This window comes from Sarcophilus harrisii, chromosome 1, assembly GCF_902635505.1.
Source record: "Sarcophilus harrisii chromosome 1, mSarHar1.11, whole genome shotgun sequence".
Lineage (NCBI taxonomy): Eukaryota > Metazoa > Chordata > Mammalia > Dasyuromorphia > Dasyuridae > Sarcophilus > Sarcophilus harrisii.
In genome coordinates, this window is record NC_045426.1 from 673,117,318 (window position 1) to 673,139,276 (window position 21,959).

Below are 21,959 nucleotides of genomic sequence, written 5' to 3' on the forward strand. Positions count from 1 at the left end.
GATGAGAGTCCATGTAAAGAAGATCTGGGAGCTTTAAGGGACTGCAAGGGCAACATGAATTGGGACCGGTACAAAAAGAACCTGTAATGGAGGCCGTATTAAGAGCGTGGCATCCAGAACCAGGGAGGTGACTGGGCCACTGCCCTCCAGGAGAGTTGTGGGTTTCCCTGGATGCCATGTTTTAGGATGGAGACCAACAAGATTCAGAAGTGAATGGTGGCCCAGGCTTAGATGGCACCATGTTGGTTCCCTTCAGTCCTGGGAGGACTGACACTTGAAGAGACTTGCTTGCCTAGATCGGCCTCAGAAGGAAGAGCCGGGAGGAGCAAGTCTGGCTCAGAAAGATAGGAATAAGCTGCCACAGAAATATGAAGAGTTTCCATCGCTGGAGTTCTTGGGTGGAGGCTGGAGGGATTTCTCTTCTTTGAATGCTTCTGAACAGGGGAGCCCTGCGCCTACCTTCCATCCCTCCCCAAGCTTCCAGTCACCCCATCCTTGAGAAGGAAGAGGTCAAGAACATCTCTTTAAATTATTTTATTCAAGGTAGAGAGGACAGACAGGGGCAGGGGGTGGTTGAGCTGAGCCTTGAGTCCCTGAAGCTCCCAGCTTCCCCCTCCCCACAGCAGGACACGACACAGAGATGAAGAGGCTCCCTCCAGAATCTTCCAGGGAAGAAAAGGACCTGGAGAGATGGGGAGCAAGAAAACCACCCCCCCCCCCCAATATCCCCTCCCAAAAAAAAGTAGAATGCAGATCCAGGCTCCTTTGGAATCCTACCCTGGGCTCAGGCCAGAATTTATAAATTGGTTTTCCAAAGGCTTGGAGACTGGGAGCCCCCCAACACTGGGGACCAAATCTGTCCAGGCAAGAGGTGGCTGGGAGGCGGGGGAGTAGGGAACAGAGACATTGCCTCCAAGAGGCACCGGGGTAGAAGAAACATGCAGTTGGGGAGAGGATTGAGGAGAGTCCAGGGCACGAGGAGTCCAGATCTCCTTCCTGCCCAGTCTCCTAACCAGGGAGGGGAGAAGGGACCAGGCTGGAAGAGGGGGTACAAAGCACCTCCCTTCTCCCCCTCCCTCTCCGGAACCACCCTTGGGGACAGAAGGCCCCCAGCTGGCTGTGGAGCAGAGTCCAGGCCTCAGACAGGAAATGTCTGGGCTATTTAGGGGTGCTGGGCTTCTTTGGGGTGCTGGGCTTCTTGGTCTGCCAGAAGTGGCCCTGGATGGTGATGGCGTCCACACTCATGGACATGGTCTTGGCGGGAATCTGGGTGAAGCGTTTCCGGTCCGAGTTGTACTTGTAGATCCCCTCGACCATGGACTTGGTGATGGTGCGGGGGCCGTAGCCGGCCAGTCGGGACATCTCCTCCGTCTCCCCAGAGAAGGTGTACAGTGCTCGGAACTGGCAGCTCGAGTCCCGGAAGAGGATCAGGAAATGGTTGGCTTTGCTCTTCTCAATTTCCTGGGAGCAGATACTTGGTTAGAATGAGGGGGACGGTGGGGGAGGCGAGAGAACAGGGGCCGGATCCCCGGGAGAACTGGGACCTTGGGGGGAGGAAGGAGGTGGGGGAGAGCTGGGCTTGGAGCAGGACGGAGGGGGATTTCTACCAGGATCCCAAGGGCCCAGCCCCGGCCTCACCTCCAGGATGCGGTTCTTGTGAGATTCATTGACCTTGCCAGCCAGGCAGCAGTGGGCCAGGGCGTTGTGGATGATGTATTTGTTGGACTTGGCACTGGGCTCCTTGTACAGCTTGGGACCTGGGGCGGGGGGAGGGCAGGAAGTCAGAGCACGAGCAGCAGCTCGGTCTCGCCTCCGTAAAGCCTAAAAGCCCTGGGAGCAGCTGGTGTAACTGCCTGACGGTATCTGACCCCTCATTCTGCAATAAATAAACTGAGCTCCATGGAAATATGTTCAAAGCACCGTGCTTGTATAACCTAGATCCGACCGGGGAGCGAAGGGGAAAAGATGTAGAATCTCAATCTTACAAAAATGGATGTCAAAAGTAAACCGAGTTCAGAGAAGGGTCCAAATCAAAATTCAAAGCCACGTATCCTGATGCTGGGGATCTGGTGGTTTTTTCCCCCTATACCGTGTGCTAGGTGTAGAGCCAGAGATGTATAACCTGCCCTCTTGACGCCCCACCTTGCCAGCATTCTTTCTCCATTTTTGTTCTAACTAGTGCCCAGTCAAGGCCTTACCCGTGTATTCTGGGACAGAGGCTGGTGATGAAGCAGTACTCCCATTTTCCCAATCCCGATCACGGTTACCCAACAGGCGACTGGGGGACATGAGGCCTGATGGAGAAGGAGCCCTGGAAGGAAAGAGATGTGACTGTCAGTGGGGAAGAAAGTCTTCCAGTTGCCTCTTACTCCTGGGGAGTCAGTCCCTTGATTCTTAGAATCTCCGATTTAGAAGGAACCCTCAAGATCAGTTTGTCCAACTGCCCACTTTATGGATAATCCCTAACTATCATATTTTCAATGAATCTTCATTCATCCTTTGCTTAAAGACCTTGTAATGGAAAGCCCTGGATGACTGGGAAGTTCTTAGTTAGATTAAACCTAAATTTGCCTCCCAGCAACTTCCACCCTTTACATGTAGCTTCCATATGCCTTTTCCTATAAGTTTTTTTTCCCCTCTGGGGTAAATACCCCTAGTTTTTTCAAATGATCCAATTCACCAAACAAACATTCATTAATTGCCTAGTTCGTGCCAGACAATGGATGCCAAGAGTACGTGCACATCTCTCCATTTCTTGTAGGCCCTCCAAGTTGACATCAATGCATTAATCACTACCTTTTGCACCTGGAAATTCAACCGCTGTGAACAGTGTTAACTATACTATTATCCAGCACACTGTTTCCAATGGGTCCTCAAGAATGACATCAAATATTTTGCCGAAATCCAAGCTCAATGAGGCGATCACATTTTCCTTTCTATCAGTCTGGTCAAAGAAAATGGGCAGCCAGCCAGCCAGCGAGACTTGTTCTTGACGAGCCCAAGCTGATTCCTAGTGATCGGCGCTTCTGCTTCTAAATGCTTGTAAATCATCCCTTCAATGACATTCTAGAATTTTGCAAGTTTGCCCCAATTGTAAGGGCACACAAGACTGATACAGAGAATAACTGGTTAAAAAAGAAAAAAAAAAAAAACTCCAGTATGAGTTTAGTTTGCCCAAGGTTGACCTCAAGACTGGTATAGAGAACAACGGATTAAATAAACAAATAAATAAACTCCAGTATGATTTTTAGCTTGCCCAAGGTTGAACTCAAAACTGGTATAGGGAATAACTGATTAAATAAATACATAAACTCCAGTGTGAGTTTAGCTTGCCCAAGGTTGAACTCTTTATGTCCATAAGGATGGTATATTTGAGAAAGTTCTAAGCTAATCCAACCAGTGAACAGACTACCCATCTGTATGGGAAGATACACAGTCACATTTGAAGTATATATACTGACAGACAGACACTGACATACAAGCTTAGATTGGGTAGGTATTGGGGGGAGGAGTGTACATTTACCTGGATGTGGGCCTTTTCACCCCAAGGTTGTTGGAAGAATCGTTGGCCACAGTGGAAAGGGACAGGGTAGACTGGGAGTACACTTTGCTAAGTCGGGATCCTGGTAGGGAGAAATAGGAAGTAAGAGCTTTGGTCCTATTTTTTCTTTTGGCAACTTCCACCATCACCACCGGCTCCATCATGCTCCTCCTTACCCAAGAGACCTCGGGGACTGCGGCCCAGGGCCGAGTCATCACAGCAGCCGGATCGAGGTCGAGGGGGCCGACGGGCACCCCCTCTTCCAGGCCCACCCCCCGTCCCTCGAGGTCGTAGTACTTTTTCCAGGTCGTCCATCAACTTGAGTTGTGCCCGTCTCTCATATTCTTGTCGTGTAAAGTCCCCTCTCCGGGATGGGCCCTCCTCTTCCAGGCTGGCCCCGGCTCCAACTCGGGCCCTCTCTTCCTGGGCCAACCTGAGGGAAAACATAAAGAGGCCCAGAGGTGGGGATAAAGAACAGACCTATCTTTGGAGTGCTTGGAAGTGACCAGTGTGTAAGTCAAATGATTTTAATTTGAAAAGTTTGACACAGAAATTTGTACCACGTCCCCTTTGAGGAGCAGCGTCCCCTTTGAGGAGCAGCGGCTCTAATATTAGGTAAGATTGTGGCCAAAGCACTCTTAAATCCACAAAGAGGTTTCCAGATTGGCTGTGTGGAATGGGCCAATGAGCTTCCTCCCAGGAAGGCCAAGCCCCAACTGATCTGACAGAGCCTGGGGATGATTAGAGGCCCATAAGATTAAAGCTGAAACCGGCCATACAGTAGGAAAGGACCTCAGGGCCCATTTATCTAGCTCAGGACTTCTTAAACTTTTTTCACTCCCCATCCTTTTTCACCAGAGAAGTTTTTACGTGACCCTGAGATATAGGAATATAAAATAAGCATGCAAAGCAAAAACTTACTGATTGATACCGAGAAATATTTGTTACTCCCAGTATATAGGTATATAAAATATGTATACAAAACAAAAGTTTATTGATAATGAATCATAATTCTGCACCCCCCCACGTTCAGTTACAAGACTCCATAAAAGGTCGTGAGCCACAGTTTAAGAAGCAGAGATCTAGGGGGTAGCTGGGTGGTGCAGTGGCTAGAGCCCCAGCCCTGAAGTCAGGAGGACCCGAGTTCAAATCTGGCCTCAGACACTTAACCCTTCTCTGTGTGACCCTGGGCAAGTCACTTAACCCCAATTGCCTCAGCAAAAAAAACAAAAACAAAAAGAAGCGGGGATCTAGCTTATGATAGCCAATTGTAATAAAAGTTAGCAAAGCAAAAATTTACTGATGCTCAAGAAACTTTTACATGAGCCCAAGTATAGGGATATATGAAATATGTATACAAAGCAAAATTTTACTGATAATAAGTCATGATTTTAAAGTTTAATTCAGGCAAAGACATATGAGGTTGGGGACCTGGTTTTGAGAAGGGGGATTAATTGACAAAATTGAAAATAAAAAGCATATACAGACTTCACAGGGTAAGATTTTTAATTTCTTTAGAGGGAGTTGGGAGGTGGGCCTCGAGTCCCATTTTTAGCGGTGGAAAGGGGAGACAAAGGTTTTCGGGTTAAGGGTTTTGAGGTTTAGGAGAGGGAGGGAAATTTAGGTTACCTTTTGGTTTTTCCTTGTTTTTCCAACTAATTGTTTGGGTTTGCTTGGTTGCCGTAGGGTTGGCCGGCTTTGGGCCATTCATTTCTGGTTTTTGTTCCGTAGAAATTCCAGTTTTTCATTTGCTTGACCCGGGAGAACAGGGCCCCTCCGGCCTTTTGTAGAAGAAGCCCCATTTGGCCGGGTTTCATTTTACGGTTTCCTCAGAGAGTTTTCCCCTAGGGGGGTTTCCGTTCTTTCCTTGTCCAGGTTTCCCAGGGGATTTTAAGAGGGGGGCCGGAGGGGGTGGTGGTTTTGCCAGGGGTTTCCAAGGTATTTCCCGCCCGGGTTTGGGTTTGGGGGGCCAAGAGCCAGGCAATTGATCCTTTACGAGGATAGGGGGTTTGGACGGGGACTTGGGACGGGGAAAAATTTGCGAGGTGGGGGCGTGTTCCACATTATGGGAGGGGGCATTGAAGCAAGGGGCCAGCCCGAAGTTTGCAGGGGCGGCGGTTTGGGTTTCGGGAGCCGGGGTGGAAGAGGGAGGGAGGTTTTGGAAAGGGGGAGGTTGGGGATTGGGGGTGGGGGACGGGCGGGAAGGGGGAGGGGGGCCCGGGAGGGGGGATATCCAGGAAAGGGGGGGGCCCTGGGGGGTGTTTGGGTTTCCTAGGGACTTGTTGGTCTGGAGTTGATGTTCCCTTTAAAGAGTTTAGGGCATTTGGCTTGTTGGCCGGCCCGGTTATGGTCCCCAGTTTATTCCGGTTGCCGTTTCCCACCTCGGAGAAAGGTTACCGTTTTGGGCCTTTTTGGGAGGTTTCTCCTCAAGGTGGTTTCTCCCGGGACCAGGAGGGGGCCCTTTTCCATTGGGGCCAGAGCATTGTTCCCCATACCGCCAGTCGTTTCCCCAGTTTCGGTTGACCTTGGGGAAGGATTTGTTAGTCCGTTGTTGGAAAAGATGGTTTATGCCGTTTGAGCCTGGATGGCGCGCCTTTTCTTTTCCAGTTTGCAAGGCTTGCTTTCTTCTGAGTTTGGGGGCCTCGGGAGGGGCCTCGGGAGGGGCCCCCGGTTTCCTCCCGGCCCGCCTTGGGTTTCCCAGCTGCTTCTTCCTCCAGCAAAGGCTGGTCTCTTTCGGGGGGTGGGAGTTGCTGGGGAGCCCTCAGGCGGGACGGGCTTGGAGGCTTCTCCAGGCGGGTAGGATGAAGTCAAGGGCGGCTTGGAGGCCTTCGAGCCCCCCTCCGGGTGAGGGTAGTAAGCAGGAAGCTTTGAGGTCTCGGAGGGGTACGATGAAGACAGGGTGGGTTTGGAGGGTCCCTCGGGGGAATGGAGATAGAAGCCGCCATCAGCAGCCCCATCCGGGAGCAGGCGGGGCTCAGCACTATGGATGATCTGCAGGGCTTCTTCTATGGTGGGGAGGTCCCCAGGCTCCGGGGCTGGCTCTGGGGGAGGCTGCGACGCTGAAACCCTTGGGGGGCCCAGGCTGTCGGAACTGGCAGAGCGTAACAGCACTGGGTCCCCCATGACCACGTCCACGTCGCTGTCCAGGCCAAAGGGAGTGCTGAAGGATACAGCCTGGGACAGGGGGCGGCTGGGGGGGCCAGACGGGGGCTAAGACTCTGGCCTTGAACCCCTGGCCCACCCCACGGCCCCCCAGTCACTCCCTCTCCAAAGTCTGGCTCTGGCCCTTGGCCAGGGGACCTCCCCCCCACCGGGCTCGTGGAGGGTCTTGTTTCTCAGCAGGAGGCCCAGGGCCTGGCCCGGCCCTCTGAGAGCTGGGGCACCCCAGACTGACCAAGGAAAGGGTGTTAAACATTGTCTGACACCCAAAAATTCAGCGCAGCTCCAGCTGGAGCAGCCAAGGAGCCCAAAGCACAAGCACTATACTTGGGGGACTTCCCAAAAGACCCGTTATTCCTAAGATTAGTCTGGCCAGAGCACAGACTGCTGGGGAATGAGTCACTCCCGAGGGACCCGGCAGGCCTGCAGGAAGCCATGGCCCGCTTCACTGACCACTCTAGAGAGCAAAGGACCAAGGGGCTAACGCACCTCAGGCACTTGACCTCTGGTCCCCCAGCCCTGGCCCCAACCCCACGCTGAGGTGGGGCTCCTCCCCTCGCCCCCCAAACCCCTTTGCTTTGACTGCTCACCTGAGCTGCCGGTTCCATGCCTTCCCAAAAGCTTCAATGTGGGTCATGGAGGGAGAGGACTGTAAGGAACCTGTGGGGAGTCAGAGGTCAGCTCCAGCCAACTCATTGGAGGGACAGTACGGGAGGAATGGGGGGCCAGAAGGCGGGAGACCCTCTCCTCCCACCCCCACCTAGCTCCTTCTCACCTGATGACCTACGGAGAGGGGACTGTGGCCCCCCTGGAGACAGAAGAGGGTGCCGGAAATTGAAAACAGGGGAGCTGCAGGTAGGAAGGAAACACGATCAACCCACCTGCTGCCCCCGGCCCCCTGAGTCCCCAAATTCAGAGCAACAGGACCTAGGGCCTCTGTCCCAAGCCTCCAAGGAGAATCCAGTGGCCGAGGGGAAGGGGGAGAGAGCAGGAGGCAGGACAAGGAGGAGGGAGACAAATCTAGGGGACCTGGGATGGGGAGGAGACCGTACCTGGCTCCATTGCCACTCGGTGGAGTAGAGGCTTCACTGACCCCAGGAGAGGAACCTGAGGCAGAGAAGGAGGGAATAAGGGGCCCCAGCCTCAATCCCGGCCTCCCTCTAGGGAGCGTTCCCACACAGTTCACCTTCCCTATCTGGATCCCTCAGCTCCCTGACCTCTCCTCGCCCAACAACAGCAGCATTTACCTAGTACTCAAGGGCTTACAAAATACCAACAATCCTGAGAAGTAGGGGCCATAATTCTCCCCATTTTACAGATGGAGAAACTGAGGCAAAGAGCTTCAATAACTTGCCCAGGCAGGGGTCACACAGCTAGGAACTATCTGGGATAGGATTTGAATTCAGGCCTTCCCGACTCCAAGTCCAATGCAGCGACATCCCAGAAGCGCTTGAGACTCGCCCCTCGCACTAATTCACTCTCCCCTCCCAGCTCCAGCCTCACCTCGCCCATCCGGCAGCTCCTTGGGCCTCACAAAGTCTGGCTTCACCACCTCAAAGCACAGAAACAGCTCGGCTAGCAGCACGGCCACGTTAGTCTGGAGACGGAGGGGCACAAAAGGCAAGATTAGGAATGGGCCTTTGTGGCCCACCAGCCGGTCCACAACACGGCCCTCCACAACAACCCCAGCAAGCCCTCCATCAGCCCTGAGGGGAGAAACCCCCGCGGCGGGGAGCTCACTACCTCCCAAGGCAATCCAGTCCACTGAAGGGTAGCTCTGGCTCTTGCCAAGTTTTTCCATCTGAGCCTCAATGTACTCCCTACAATCTCCTCCCTTTCTTCCCAGTTCTGCCTCCCAGGGCCAACATAACGAAACAAGTCCTTTCGAGCCTTCCCAGCGCTATCCCCGCTCCCACTCCCAGCAGCCACCTCTCCTCTAGGGCAAACAGCCCCCGTCCCATCCACGTTCTGTGACGTGGTCTCCATGCGAAGTGCCTCTTGGGACAGGGACGGGCTGAGAGGGAAAAGCCCGCTGCCAGGGGAGGGGGTCCTGATGCTGCTCCCTTTGTGGATCCCCCGGGACCCAGGCATCCCCATCCCCCTTCCCCTGGTCCCAGCTTGGCCTTCAGGGCTCCCGGGGCGGGGGGGGGGGGGGGGGTCCCAGACACCAGGGTCACCTTGAGGAGGGGCGGCACATAGAGCAAGTCCTCCAGAGCCAGGGGGCAGCCCCCCGGCAAGCGGGCAGCACAGAAGTCCTGGACTAGCTGCAGATTGTACAGACTGTCGGCCACAGACATGGTGTCCTTCAGGCACACATCTGTAGAAAGAGAGGAAGGAGCCCCTGATTACTGGGGAGAGGGCCCTGGATGGAGAGCTAACTTCCGCCCCCCTGCCAGCTCCTGCCAGAGCACCCTCGATTTGCCCACGGTTATTTCTCTCCATCTTGAGGCCACGGATGAGCCATTTTTCCTTGTCTCTCCTGCACTACGCCTGGCAGGCGGCAGGCACTTGTTTTCTTCGTGATTTCAGCCACATCTGATCCCTCCTGATCCTGTTATTTGGGGTTTTCTTGGCAGAGATTCAGGAGCATCACCATTTCTCAGCTCATTTTAGAGGGGGAAACTGAGGCAGAGTAAGTGACTTGCCCGGGATCCCACAGCCAGTAACTGGGGCCAGATTTGAACTCGAGTGTTCCTAACTCCATGCCCAACGCTCCGCCCGCTGTGTGCTCTAGCTGCCCCAAGGAGGTGCCTAATAAATCCTTATTGCTTGGTTAGGTGGGGGCATTGATGCCAGGAGCTGGAGAGTCCTCCCTGGACCCCCTCCCAATCCTGAGTCCAAGGTTAGGGATCCCTGCCCACTTACCCTCAAGCCTCAGCAGCTGGGGGCAGTAGCAGTGGATGATGGCAGCTAGGGCGGCTCCGCTAGCCAAGTCCTGGAGACCCGACACCACAGGGAAACAGGGGGCCCTGCGGGCCACGGCCCGGTCCTTTCGGTACCGGATCTGTGGGGCAAAAGCCAGAGGTCAGAGGTCAGCAGTCACGGAGCCACTAGAGGTGGAGAGCATGCAGCCGGTGCAGGGAGGCCAAGTGCGTGAGTCCTTGAGGCTACAGGGGGAGGGAGCAACATGCAGCAGAGAGGGACATCGAGTGGCCCCTGGAGCGAGAAGGAGCAAGCGCGGAGCAGGAGGGGTCCTCAAGCTCTGGACAGCTGGCGGGAGCCGGCCCAGCCCGGCCTGGTGGGGCACGACAGCAGTGACAGGGGGAGCAGAAAGCAGGGAGGACGGAGGTTTGGAGATACGTTACCACAGGGGGTTTGCTCCCTGACTCCTTCAAACAGAAGGCAACGGCGTGCTGAGGGGGCGGAGAGGAGGGGGCGTCAGCGCGGGGGCCGCAGCGGGACACAGGCTCCAGGCCGGGGGGAGACCCTGACCTCACCCTGACTGCAGAGGGCTCCCCTCCCCCAGCCAGTCCCACCCCCGGGACATCCCTAAGGCTCAGACCACCACAGTCACACCTTGGAGGGAGCCCTACTCCTAGTCTGCCTCGGGGCTTTCTGGCGCCTCTCCCCCTCTTCTCTGGGGTTCCCTCAGCGCCGGCTCCGACCTCAGAGACAGGTAAGAGGCTTGTCCCCAGTCAGCCCTGAGCCGTTCGTAAGGTCGGGCCTCAGTGAGACCTGCTGACCCCCCAGCTCTGGCACCTTGGGGTGGCCCGGAGGGAGCCCAGGAGAAGCAGGCAGGGCAGCGAGAGCATGCAGCAGGACACCTCCCCGGGGGCCCTCAGGACTGCGGAGGCCAACGTGAGCAGAGGATCTGAGACCCCCAACTTCTTTCTGGGGATGAACGCCCAGCTCTCCCTGCCCGGCCCACCCAGAGCATGTCCCCCCTCCCCTTCCCCAGGGCCGCAGATCCTCTGCTCACAGATCAGGGTGGAGGGACAGAGTGGAGCTGGGGGCCAGGAGCACCCACTTACGGGAACGAGCTTCCAGTACCAGCGGGTGGGACACTGAGGTGCAGAGGGCAGAGAGAGGAAGAGGAGGCGGCAGTGCGGGGGGCAGAGACAGAGAGATACAGAGAAAGTCACACCCAGCTCGGCCCGGCCCAGCCCTCACCCCGAGGAGGAGGCACAGGGACAGCCTGGCCCCGGGAGGCGGGGGACAGGTCCCCGGGGCCCACCCCACCTGCCAGGTCTCACCGAGGGCTGGGCAGCGCTGTCTGCTGGGGGCACAGGGGTTCTCTGGGCCGCCTCCCGCTCGGTCAGCTCCTGCAGTCGCCGCATGGTCTGGGAGGGGCAAGAAGGGTCACTGAGCGGCCTTTTAAGGGGCCCGGAGGATCGATCTCCTTTCTGGCTGGGGTCACCCCAATCATTCCAGCAGTCCCCCTGACCCAGCTCCCACGGCCTCAGCTGCCTACCGAGTCCACCCAGAGAAGGAGCTTGTGCTCCCAGCTGCCCGGAGCCGCAGGGACGGGCAGGGAGGCGGTCCACTCTGTGGCAAAGGCCGTCATAAGGGCATCAATCACAGCCAAGTGGGCGCCCTACAGAAAAAAAGCCATGGGGCATCAGGAAGGGCGGCCGTTGCCCCCCTCCCAGCAGCCCATAGGAGACGGCAGGAGAGCACTCAGAGCCTCACCATGAGAATGGGCTGATGCCGCAGGTCAGCCTCCCGCACGGGCCGATCGGGCAGGGTCGGGGTCAGACCCCGCCGGGCCAGCAGTGTTAACAGGGCGGCGGGACCGGGCGGAGCCTCCAGCTTGGGCAGCGCCAGCCGCCAGGCCCGGCAATACAGCTCGGCCGAGAGAAGCAGCCGCGTCACCGGAGGCTTCACGTGCTCCTGGGCGTACTGGTCGGTGTAGAAAGGCTCCCATAGCTCCGAAGGCACATGCTCTGCGGGAGGAGACACAATCGGTGATCATGGCCCTGACCCAGAGCCGGCCCCTCCTACACATGGGGCTCCTCTGAGGCTCCCAGAACTTCCTGAGGGAGGGAGCCAGAGGGGAGTCTTCCCAGGAAGGGGACTGGAGCTTCAGGGCCTGCCGGTTAAGTCTAGGTGTGGCCGGAGCATTCAGGGCAGGGAGCAAGGACAGGTTTCCCCACACCGACGGAGGGCTCACTCCTTTGGTATCTGGGCCAAACCTAAGTCAGGCTGCTGAAGCTGCCCTGGGCTGGGAAGGGGGAAGTGGGCTGTGGCCTTGCACGGAGCAGGAGAACTCAGGAAGAACAAAAGGTAGAGCCTGAGGTTAAGGGGCTGTTGCAATCACTAATAACCTGGCAAAAGTGGATGAGATCCGGATTCAAGAGGGGTTGGGGGTGGGGAGGAGAGAAAGACCTGACACTAAAGCTCTGCTCCATCAGAGCTTCTTCAGCTTTGAGCCCGACCCCTCATGGGATGTCATAAGTGAATGCGGGGCCTATGCATTGAAAATAAAAAGCTTTAAAAGAGGAAAAAAAAGGAAATGCAGGCATTATGAAATTATGTTTGATCTGGATATTTATTTTATAATCTATATACACAGGGTCACATGAAAATTTCTCAGGTGAAAAGGAGAACACAGGACTAGCCTAGGGAAACCAGTTGCCTTCCTGGGCCTCAATTTACCTCCCTATTATGAGAATCCAATGAGATCCCAGCTCCCTACTGTTCCTCATACACTGTTTCAGAGTCTGAATTTTAATCCATCTTACCCACTGGACTCGGGATTAGGAGAACCTGGATTTAAATCTCCCCTCAGATACTCACTAACTGGATAACCCTGAGTAAGTCACTTACCTGTGTCTACCTCAATTTCCTCATCTGTAAAATTAATGATAGCACCTATCTCCCAGAGCTGTTGTGAGGATCAAATATAAATGTGAGGATACAAATTATACTCGCCCACTATTGTTCCTATTAATATTATTCCTGGCAAGAGAAAAAACCCAAACTCTCCAAAGCTTTATTTATACAACCTCCAATCATCTTACTCTTCCCGGATTAGCTGCTTCATTTATTCTTGCTGTCTGTCCTTATGGAAGGGAATCCCAGCTTCAACAGTTGTTCACTGATAAAACCTGGATACTGGGGAGTGTTAGATTTCAATTTGGGTGATCTGGGTTCAAATCCAGCCTGACACTTCTAAAGTATCAGTTTCTTCTGTAAAAACAGGGGTAGAAATAACCTTCCTCACAAAGAAGTTCCCTTGCCTTCACTTCATCTCTGTTTGCCTCATTTGCCTCATCTATAAAATAGAGCCTCAAAAAGTTATTGTGAAGGATATGGAAGGAATGGGAAGTCCGATAAAAATTCAAATTATCATTCATAGGGTAAACGTTGATTGTGCGCATGCAGGGGACCTCACTCAGAGCTGAGGAAGACACAGGGGTTTGGATAAGAAATGGTTCCAGTCTTCACGTAGCTCCAAGGACTGGAACGGGGATCAAGTTGAGGCAGGGAGACCCTCCTGCCAACATGAGATGATGGGGGCCTGCACCAGAACAGTGGTAGTCCGGGAGAAAGGTAGAAGAGATGTGACAGAAGCCAAAGGGACACAATTTGGCAAGAGATCAGATATAGGGGCTGGACAAAGTATGAGCCAAGGACAATGACTGAAAAAGTGTTTAGAGATCGAATAGGGACTGGACAAAGTATGGAAATGAAGTGGACAAAGTATGGAGCCGAGGATGATGATGGAAAAGATAATGTTTAGGAGGGGTTAATGAGTTCAGTTTTGGATGGTCATCCCTATCCTCGATAAATTCCAGGAGCCCCTTAAACGGCCTTCAGGATCAAATATAAAACCTCTGATTGGCTTTTAAAGCCCTTAATCATCTGAAGCTCCCCAATCTTTCCAGTCTTCTCATGTCTCATACCATATGCCTCCTCCCTCAGCCCCTGCCACGTTCTCTTTGATCAGTGACACTGACTTCTTTGCTCTAGCTCTTACAAGATGTTCTGTCTCTCAAATCTCTGGCTGTCCCCCATGCTTTGGATTCACTCCCTCCTTATCTCCACCTCCTGGCTTCCCCGGCTTCCTCCAACCCCCAGCTAAAATCCCACCTTCCACAGGAAGCCTTTCTCACAGTACTCCTTTAAGCCTAGCGCCTTCACCCGCAGATTATCACCAATCGCAGATAGCACCAACGCTGTCTGTAGTTTCTCTTGGTGTAACCATTTGCAAGCTGCCACTCCCATATCTGCCTTTCTTGGTATCTTTAGGGCCCTGCACAGAGTAGGTGCTTAATAAATGTCTGTTGACTTGACTTATTCTATACTCCAGATAGATAGAACAGGATGATCCCTCCCTCCCCTGCACATACTACAATATATTTATAGTACTTTATACTACAATATATTAATAGTACTTTAAAATTCATAAAGCCCTTTCCATATGTTTTCTCATTTGATCCTTACAACAACCCTTGGAGGTAAGTGCAATGATTATTCCCATTTTACAGATGAGGAAACTGAGGCAAAGAGAAAGTAAATGACTTTTCTAGGGTCACATATCTAGTAAGTATATGAGGCATGTTTTGATTGCAGGTCTTGCTGGCTCCATATCCAACCCTATATCACACAACAACCCTCGGAGGTAGGTGCCATTATTATCCCCATTTTACAATTGAGGAAACTGAGGCAAAGATTTATTTTTAATGACTTTTTTAGGCTCATATAGCTAGTAAGTATCTGAAACATGTTTTGAATGCAGGTTTTGCTGGCTCCACATCCAACCCTGTATCATCCTCAGTAATTTTAAGGATTCGTTCAAATTGTCTCCTTTGCCAAGGACGTTGCCTCCCCTGCCCTGCTCATCTACACCTGCTGAAACCCTACTACTGGTCCTTCAAGGTCCCACTCTGATGCTACCTTTTTCACGTAACTATTCTAGATTCTCCCTAAGTCAGGAGGCCTCCCTCTTCTGACCTCAGGGCAGCTACATGGTGCAGTGGGTAGAGCATTGGCCTTGGAGTCAGGAGGACTTGCGTTCAAGTGTAACCTCAGACAAGTAACCCTAGCTGTGTGACCTTGGACAAGTCACTTAACCCCAAATGCCTCCTCCAAATGATACTTCCTTTGACCTTAATTAAATTCAACAAACTTTTATTGTTTATTATGAACATTGAGGATAGGAAGATAAAATGAAAAAAAACAAACCCTGCCCACAAGGAGCTTATGTTCTGTCAAAGGGGGAAAAACAAACACAGATGTTTGAAACTTACTTTCCTTTCCCCTAAACCTTTCCCCTATCCAAGAAGTCACCATCCTCCCAGACTCCAGGCTGTTAACCCCGGAGCCATCCAGGACCCCTCATTCTTCCTCGCCCTCCATGGCCAATCTGTCGATTTCATCTTCCCAGTAACTCATACCTGCTCCCCTCTCTCCTCTGACACTCTCACCACCCAGATGATGGTCTTGGGCCCCTCCAAAAAAGACAACTGCGGGAGCCTGCTGACTCCTCTCCCTGCCTGAAGTCTCTCTCCATTCCTGTTAATCCTCCACTGGGCTATCAAATTGGTCTCGTCAAGCGTATGTAGATCGTATCATCTCCACCTGCCTTCCCAATAAGATCTGGTGGCTTCCTATTACATCTGGGATCAAACATAAAGCCCTCTGACATCTAACATCCTTCACAACCTGACCCCTTCTTAATTTTCCAATCTTCCTACACTTTCCTCTCCTCCAAGACCTTCAGATCACAACCTTGAGTCCTCACTGTTTCTGGGGGGAACTCCCATCTTTCTAATCTGTTCCTTTTCACTACCTCAGACTCCCAGCTTCCTTTCAAACAGATTAAGTCCCACCTTTTGCATCACAAAAAAATCAAGCATGACTAAAGGGACTGAACAACAACAACAACAGGAACAAAGTAGGGAGGAACAAAATAGAGAGGGCTCTAGGAAAACCAAAGGAGGGAGAGAACTTTTCAGCTGGGATGGGGTAGAGGTTTGAGGAAGGGGTGGCACTTAAGCTAGGTTTTCCAGGACTTCAAGAGGCAGAAATAAAGGTGGCACATCGAAATAAAGAGAATTGAGATGAGATTGAGGAACTGTAGCAGCAGTCCAATTTGGCAGAGACCCAGAATACACGTAGGGAAATAGTATGAAATACAAGAAAAGTAGATTAGAGTCAGTTGTGGAGAACATTAAATACCAGTTCTGTCCCCCTGGTCCCCCAAGTGCCTTCCCCTTTATGATACTTGCCTTTACTCTGCCATCTCAGCTCCACCCCCCTTTCTATGCTACTTCCAATCTACTCTGTAGATAGCTTGCATGTCCACGGTTAGTTACATGTTATCTCCCCCCTTACACTGGGAGCTCCTCGAGGGAAGGCACTGTTTTTCCCTTTCTTGAGTTTAATATGATACTGTCCCTAATACACAATAGGTACTCCTAAAATGGTTGTTGACTTGGCTTGTTGACCTGATTGATTCCAGCATGAATTAGATATTCGCCTGTGTCTCTTAACCCCTATAATGATGGCTAGCTTTATATGGCCCTTTAAGGTTTGCAAATCGCTTTACAAATATTATTTCATTTGAGCCTCAACAACAATCCTGGGAAATAGGTTTTATTATCATCCCCGTGTTACAGATGGGAAAACAAATGCAGGTTAAATGATTTGCACAGGTTCACACGGTTACTGAGTGACTGAGGCCGGATTTAAACTCTGAGAACAGGTATTGAGTTTCACCTACACGTGCCCAATATCTGGCTATGTGCTGAGCACATAGTAGGTGCTTAATATAAATCTGTTAATGGAAGCAAGTGCACAGAGCATTTTCATGGACAACAAAGAGCTCCTCAAATTCAATTCAAAATTTTTAAAAACACCTATTCTGGGACAGATTTTAGAGATACACAAGGTTTACCCTGTGGTCTCAGGCCTCAAGGCTACATACTCCTCAGGAGAATGAATTGCTGAAGGAGAGGAGTGAACTGGAAACAATACTGCAGTTTATATATCAAGGTCTGAACCCAGCTTCTCTAAGTCCCCATTTCCTCAAATCTAAAATGGAAGAAAATGCCTGTCATTTCTGCTTTCCAAGCTTGTTCTGAGACACATGTGAAAGTTGTTTGTCAAAGGTTTTGGAAACTTTAAGGTATATTCTTAAGATTAAGATAGAACAGCTAGTGGTGGAGTCAGGAAAGCTCTTCTTTCTGAATTCAAATCTGGCCTCAGACACTTCCTAGCTGAGTAACACTGAACAAGTCACTCAACTTTAGCTCAGTTTCCTCATCTGTCAAATGAGCTGGAGAAGAAAATGACAAACCACTCCAGTGTCTTTGCCAAGAAAACCCCAAAGGGCATCATAAAAGCAGATATGATTGAATTAACCAAACAACAACAATAACAGAAACAAAGTAGGGAGATTCAAGAGAGGGCTCTAGGAAAATCAAAGGAGGGGGAGAACTTTTCAGCTGGGATGGGGTAGAGGTCTGAGAAAGGGGTGACACTTCAGCTAGGTTTTGTAAGACTTCAAGAAGAGATAAAGATGAAGTGTATTCCAGGCACATCGAAATAAAAAGAGAGTGAGATGAAATTGAGGAACTGCTAGCAGCAGTCCAGTTTGGCAGAGACTCAGAATACACGTAGGAGAAAAGTATGAAATACAAAAAAGGTAAATTGGACCCAGACTGTGAAGAACCTTAAATATCAGGGAAGAAAATGTATGCTTTATTCTGAAGGTAATAGGGAACCTGTGAGGACTGGGGAGCACAGGAGTGATATGATAAGCTTTGTACTTATGGAAAGATTACTTTGGCACTTGTGTGGAGTAAAGGTGGCAGAAGGGCAAGACTAGAAGCAGAAAGACTAATCAGGCTTTGATGACATCCTCTTTCCTCCCGCCCCCTATCATTAATAGTAAGGAGACCCACCCATGAGCCATATTTTGGAAACTAACTAACTGAAGGGGTAGAGGAAAGGAAAAAGTTGAGAATAATCCTAAAGTTTAGAAGATGGGTTGCTGGATACATATTGCCAGCATCAGAAATAGTAAAGTCAAGAGAATAGTGTCTTTTGGGGCATGTTGAGACTGAGATCTCTCAACAATCTCTTGGACAATCTAGTAGGAATGGCCTGGAAGAGACTGGAAATTAGGGTTAGGAATCTCAGAAGTGGGGAAAACAGCTGGAGGTGCAAATTTGGGGTCACTGAAAGCAGAGAAGTGATCAATAAAGCTAATGTCAAGGACAGATTAGACAGGTGCTATCTGGAGAAGAGGGAAGAGGAAAGAGACAGGCTAGGAAAAAACCTGTAGGAATCCACAAGATTATGGTGCTTAGAGATAAGTAGGAGAGAGGGAACATCAGATTGAGTTAGCAGGGAGCACTAAGGTATGAGGACAAAGATTCGTAAAGCCCTTTCCATGCATTATCTCATTCAATCTTCAGAGCAATTCTGGAAGGTAAGAACTAGAGGTATAATTACTCCTCCCCCTTTTAGAGAAAAGGAAACTGAGGTTCAGAAAAGCTACGTAAATTGCCCAGCATAGCACAGTGTCAAAGGCAGGATTGAAATCCTTATTTCTCCTGGCTCAGCAGCCCCCAGGGCCAGAATAGATTCCAGGCACTGCTGTTTCTGTTTCCAAGGATCATGGGAACCCAGGTTTCCTTGCCCACCCATCTCTGACCCCTGCGCATACAGTCTCCAGAGATAGTGCAAATTTACAAACTCAAAATGCACTATGTGTTTTGTGTCATTTGATCCTGAGAACAATGTGAACTCGAATCCAGATCTCCTGCCTCCTACTTCACTGTAGCTACTTCACAAACAAGGAGTTTCCCTTAAGTTGCTATGTCTCAGAACTTCCACAGAATCATAGATCGTCTGAGAGAAGTTCTAGAGTCTAACCCCTCATCCTACAAAGACAGAAGGGGGTCAGTTAGGGACCGATCCAAGGTCACACAGCAAATTAGTGACATGAGCTGAATTAAACCCCAGACCCTCTGACTTTCATTTCTGGGCCATCTCCTCAGATTAAAAGGTTCTCCTCATTTCTTTGAGCAAAGTAGACTTGGCTAAAGGTCAGATAACCAGGAAAGAGTCCAATCTAAGAGCCAAGACTCCTGGGTCCCTGTAAAGTGCTTCCTCTTCCTTTGAGAAGGACCTGGGCAGGGAAAGGGGCAAAGGGATTTATGGGTAAACAAGCTGTGGAGGGAGAACAGGATACAAGGGCTGGGATTTCATCCCTTCCATTCGGCTGAGTGTGTCCCTCTCCCAAACACCCACAGAACAGGTTGGTCTAGCCTGGGGCAGCTCCTTGGGTAGGAGGGGGGGGAAGAGATATCCCTTAGCTTTGAAGGGAAGGATGATGCATTTGATCACTGCTTCTCTCTTCCATCCATGGAGCTCTTAAAGGCCCAGTTTTAATTAACCCAGGTCACCTCCCCTCCCAGGCAGCCATGAGGAGGTGAGGATATTCGGCTCCCAACTCCACCCTCGGAGGGGAGGGTATTCCCAGGGGCAACTGAGGCCAGGGAGGAGCTAAGGCTTCAGCTAAGGAAAGCAGGCCTGCCTTTGGAGAGGCTGGGGGCAGCTAGGTGACTGAGGAAGGGGTTGAGTCCCATGTGGGTCAGTGCGGTGACACGGAAGGCTAGGCCCCCGGCTCGTTAAGGAAGGGTAGCAGCTCCAGTCTTTGCTAGGCCACCTGACTGGGGACATTCCCATATTAGGGGCCAGTGAGCCCCGCATCAGATTTAAATAAAAGGGGGACAAGAGGGGAACGGCCCACCATAAGGCAGGAACCTTGACCTCAGTCTTGCCGGGCTAGGGCCTGGGTAGGATGGCTTGGGGAAGGGTGGGGTTCGGCTGGGTGGAGTGGGAAGGGGTACTCAGACACCTAGAATGCCAGGTGCTGTGGCTGGGATTCTAAGGCAGCTAGGTCCTGGGGGAGGAGGCAGGGGCTCCAATACCTGGATCTTGGGAGGGTGGATGGCCGGTCCCTTCCCTCCCAACCCCTCCCTGGCCCCAGCTCTAGCAGCAGGCGGGGGAGGCAAAGTCCAAGCAGATAGAGAGCGAGCCGGGGGAGGGGACGCGGCCTGGGACAGGGAAGGGAGAGGAGGACGACGAAGAAAAGGAGGAGGCCCCGAGCCCCCGGGAACCCAGGAGTCCCCTGCCCCCCCCCCCCGAGCAGAGGCGGCGGCCAGAGCGCACAAAGCGGGCGGCGGCGGCGGCGGCGGCGGCTGGGAGCCCGCGGCCGCCCCGCAGCCCCTTCCCCAGGCCGGCCATTGTTCCCCCGGGGCCCCGGGCCTTTCCCCGCGGGGTCCGGAACCCGAGCCCCGCCCCCCGCACCTGCCGCGCCCCGGCCCCGGCCCCGCAACCCCCCGGCCCCGGCGGCCCGCGCTACCTGCGCCCCCGAAGGCGGCCCGCAGCACCCAGGCCAGGCTGGCGGCCGTCTTGGCCCGCGGGAAGTCGTACTGATCCAGTGGCTTGATCTCGGGCACCAGGAAGGTTTTCCGCAGCGGCCCGGGGCCGGCGGGCGCCGCCTCCACCATGACGGCGCCGGGGATGCGCTGTCTGGTGTGGCCGGCCCGAGCCGGACCGGCCCTGGCTCTCCTCTGTTGGGCTAGCACCGGGCCCGGCCGCCGCCGCCACCCTCGCTGCCGCCGCCGCCGCCGCCGCCGCAGCTGCCGGGCTCCGGCTCCAGGTGCAGCAGCGTCCCCCCACAACCCTCCCCTTCTCCGCCGCCGCGGCCGCCGCCGCCCCGCCCCGGGGGCCGGACCTCAGGTACGCCCCGCCCCCCGCCCGCGCCCTCTCCCGGACCCGGGCGGCCGAGCCCCCTCTTCCCAGATCTCCGAGAAGAGACCTCGGCCGCCGGGATGTGGGCGCCGAGCTCGGGGACCGACGCGGGGCGCGGAGGCTCCCCGCGTGTCCCAGGCGGTGTCTGATGGGGGGCGTGTCTAAGAGGGGAATCCTCTGGGTCTCCCCTGTCTTGGGGTGCAATGTAGCGGTGGCGGAGAGAGGGGGTGTGTGTAAGGGGTGGTGCTTCCTGGACACCCCCGGAGGCACCGCCTTCCTCCCCCGTCCTCTCCCCCCCCCACCCCGGGGCGGTTTAGTCCCAGACAGACAGACAGACAGGCCTCCATTGTGCAGCTCCTGGGCGCACCTGAACTCTCCACACAAAGAAGGCCTGTGTGTCCGCTGGGTCTGCGCCCGGCCGCCTGCTCGTGGGTGGGAGCGCGGCGGGCGGGCAGGTGGGGATGGGAATCGGGGTGTGTTGGGGCTTGCGTTGTTCCAGCGTGTGTGTGGATGTGTCTGTGCCGGGAGGCGGGCGTGGACACCTGAGACCCGGGCGTGGGTTTGTATGTGCTCACATGAGAAGGGTGTATGACTGGCTCAGTGTGCTTGGGGAAGGGAGACGTGTGTATGTGTGTGCATAGGAGAGGTGTGTCTGTACGTAGGGGAGGGGACCCGGGTTGTAGCTCTGCGCGTGGAAGATGTTCTTGTGTATCACTAGAACGCTTGATCCCAAGGGATCTGAGAGAGAAGTGCAGAGACCTGGCTTCTAGTCCAGCTTTGATTCTAACGCGCCCGGTGACCTTGGGCAAGTCCATTCCCCTGCCTCTTACTTCACCTATAAAGTGAGAAATTTGGACTCCAGGATTTGCCGGACAAATCCATGTCTGTGGGGAGCTAAATGGAGTTAAGTCTACCTGTCTGTGTATATACTGGAGCCAGGAACTTAACATGTGGCTGCCAGTAGTCACACCTATGTGCTCATTTTTCACGTGATGACCAACAATGATTCCATGACCTTTTCAGCAGCAAAGGACAAACTGGTGCGAGAGCACCAGTACATGTATGGACATAGCCTCTCACAGAGCTGTAGATCTCTATATGCCCAAGTGTGTAACATTGGGGGGATACATGGACACAGATTCAGAGGCTCCAGGCTCCAGGCAGCCTGGACAGCTACTGGATTCAATCCCTTATGAGCTAGGGAGATCTCAAACTAGTTGGGAGCCCAGAGGAGACAGGCTTGGAGAGAGGAATAGAAAAGCCTGCCTTAAAGAAGGGCTTTAGGAATAGGGGAGTCCAAGGACCCCGTTCCGGGCCCCAGGTGGCTCTGCCTTTTTGGCTCCCAGGAACCTAGAAATGGGACTCGTTACCCCTAGAGGCAGTCTAATATGGTGGATAAAATGCTGGTAAAGTTCAGAACACTGGGGTTCAAGTACAGACAGTACTTGATATAGAGACAGTATGATATAGTGGAAGTTGTTGGACTTTCAATCCAAAAGACCTGGATTTATATTTCAGCTCACTCATTAACTTTGTGACCATGAAT

General features: G+C 53.0%; 1 protein-coding gene across 1 annotated transcript; it reads right to left on the reverse strand.

Annotated features, from left to right (window-relative positions):
• Positions 1–152: 152 nt before the first annotated feature.
• On the reverse strand, positions 153–20,334 carry CAMSAP3 (calmodulin regulated spectrin associated protein family member 3). The gene is made up of 18 exons (XM_031948367.1): positions 20,022–20,334; positions 11,330–11,583; positions 11,112–11,234; positions 10,894–10,980; positions 10,672–10,704; positions 10,006–10,053; positions 9,566–9,704; positions 8,878–9,017; positions 8,204–8,297; positions 7,753–7,807; positions 7,476–7,549; positions 7,291–7,360; positions 6,113–6,731; positions 3,718–4,021; positions 3,524–3,623; positions 2,199–2,311; positions 1,639–1,757; positions 153–1,461 (listed from the first exon to the last, which is right to left on the reverse strand). Exons 1-18 carry the CDS (start codon positions 20,167–20,169, stop codon positions 1,159–1,161), a joined length of 2,823 nt encoding a protein of 940 aa, XP_031804227.1. The 5' UTR covers positions 20,170–20,334; the 3' UTR covers positions 153–1,158.
• Between the last annotated feature and the right edge of the window lie 1,625 nt (positions 20,335–21,959).

Bases quoted from the DNA above. Each gene is read 5' to 3' on its own strand.
- CAMSAP3 (XM_031948367.1), bottom strand. From the start codon at position 20,169: ATGGTGGAGGCGGCGCCCGCCGGCCCCGGGCCGCTGCGGAAAACCTTC. The intron at 11,235-11,329 runs GTGAGGCTCTGA...TTTTTTCTGTAG, and splicing joins GGCATCAGCCCATTCTCATG to GGCGCCCACTTGGCTGTGAT. The intron at 1,462-1,638 runs GTGAGGCCGGGG...ATCTGCTCCCAG, and splicing joins ACAAGAACCGCATCCTGGAG to GAAATTGAGAAGAGCAAAGC.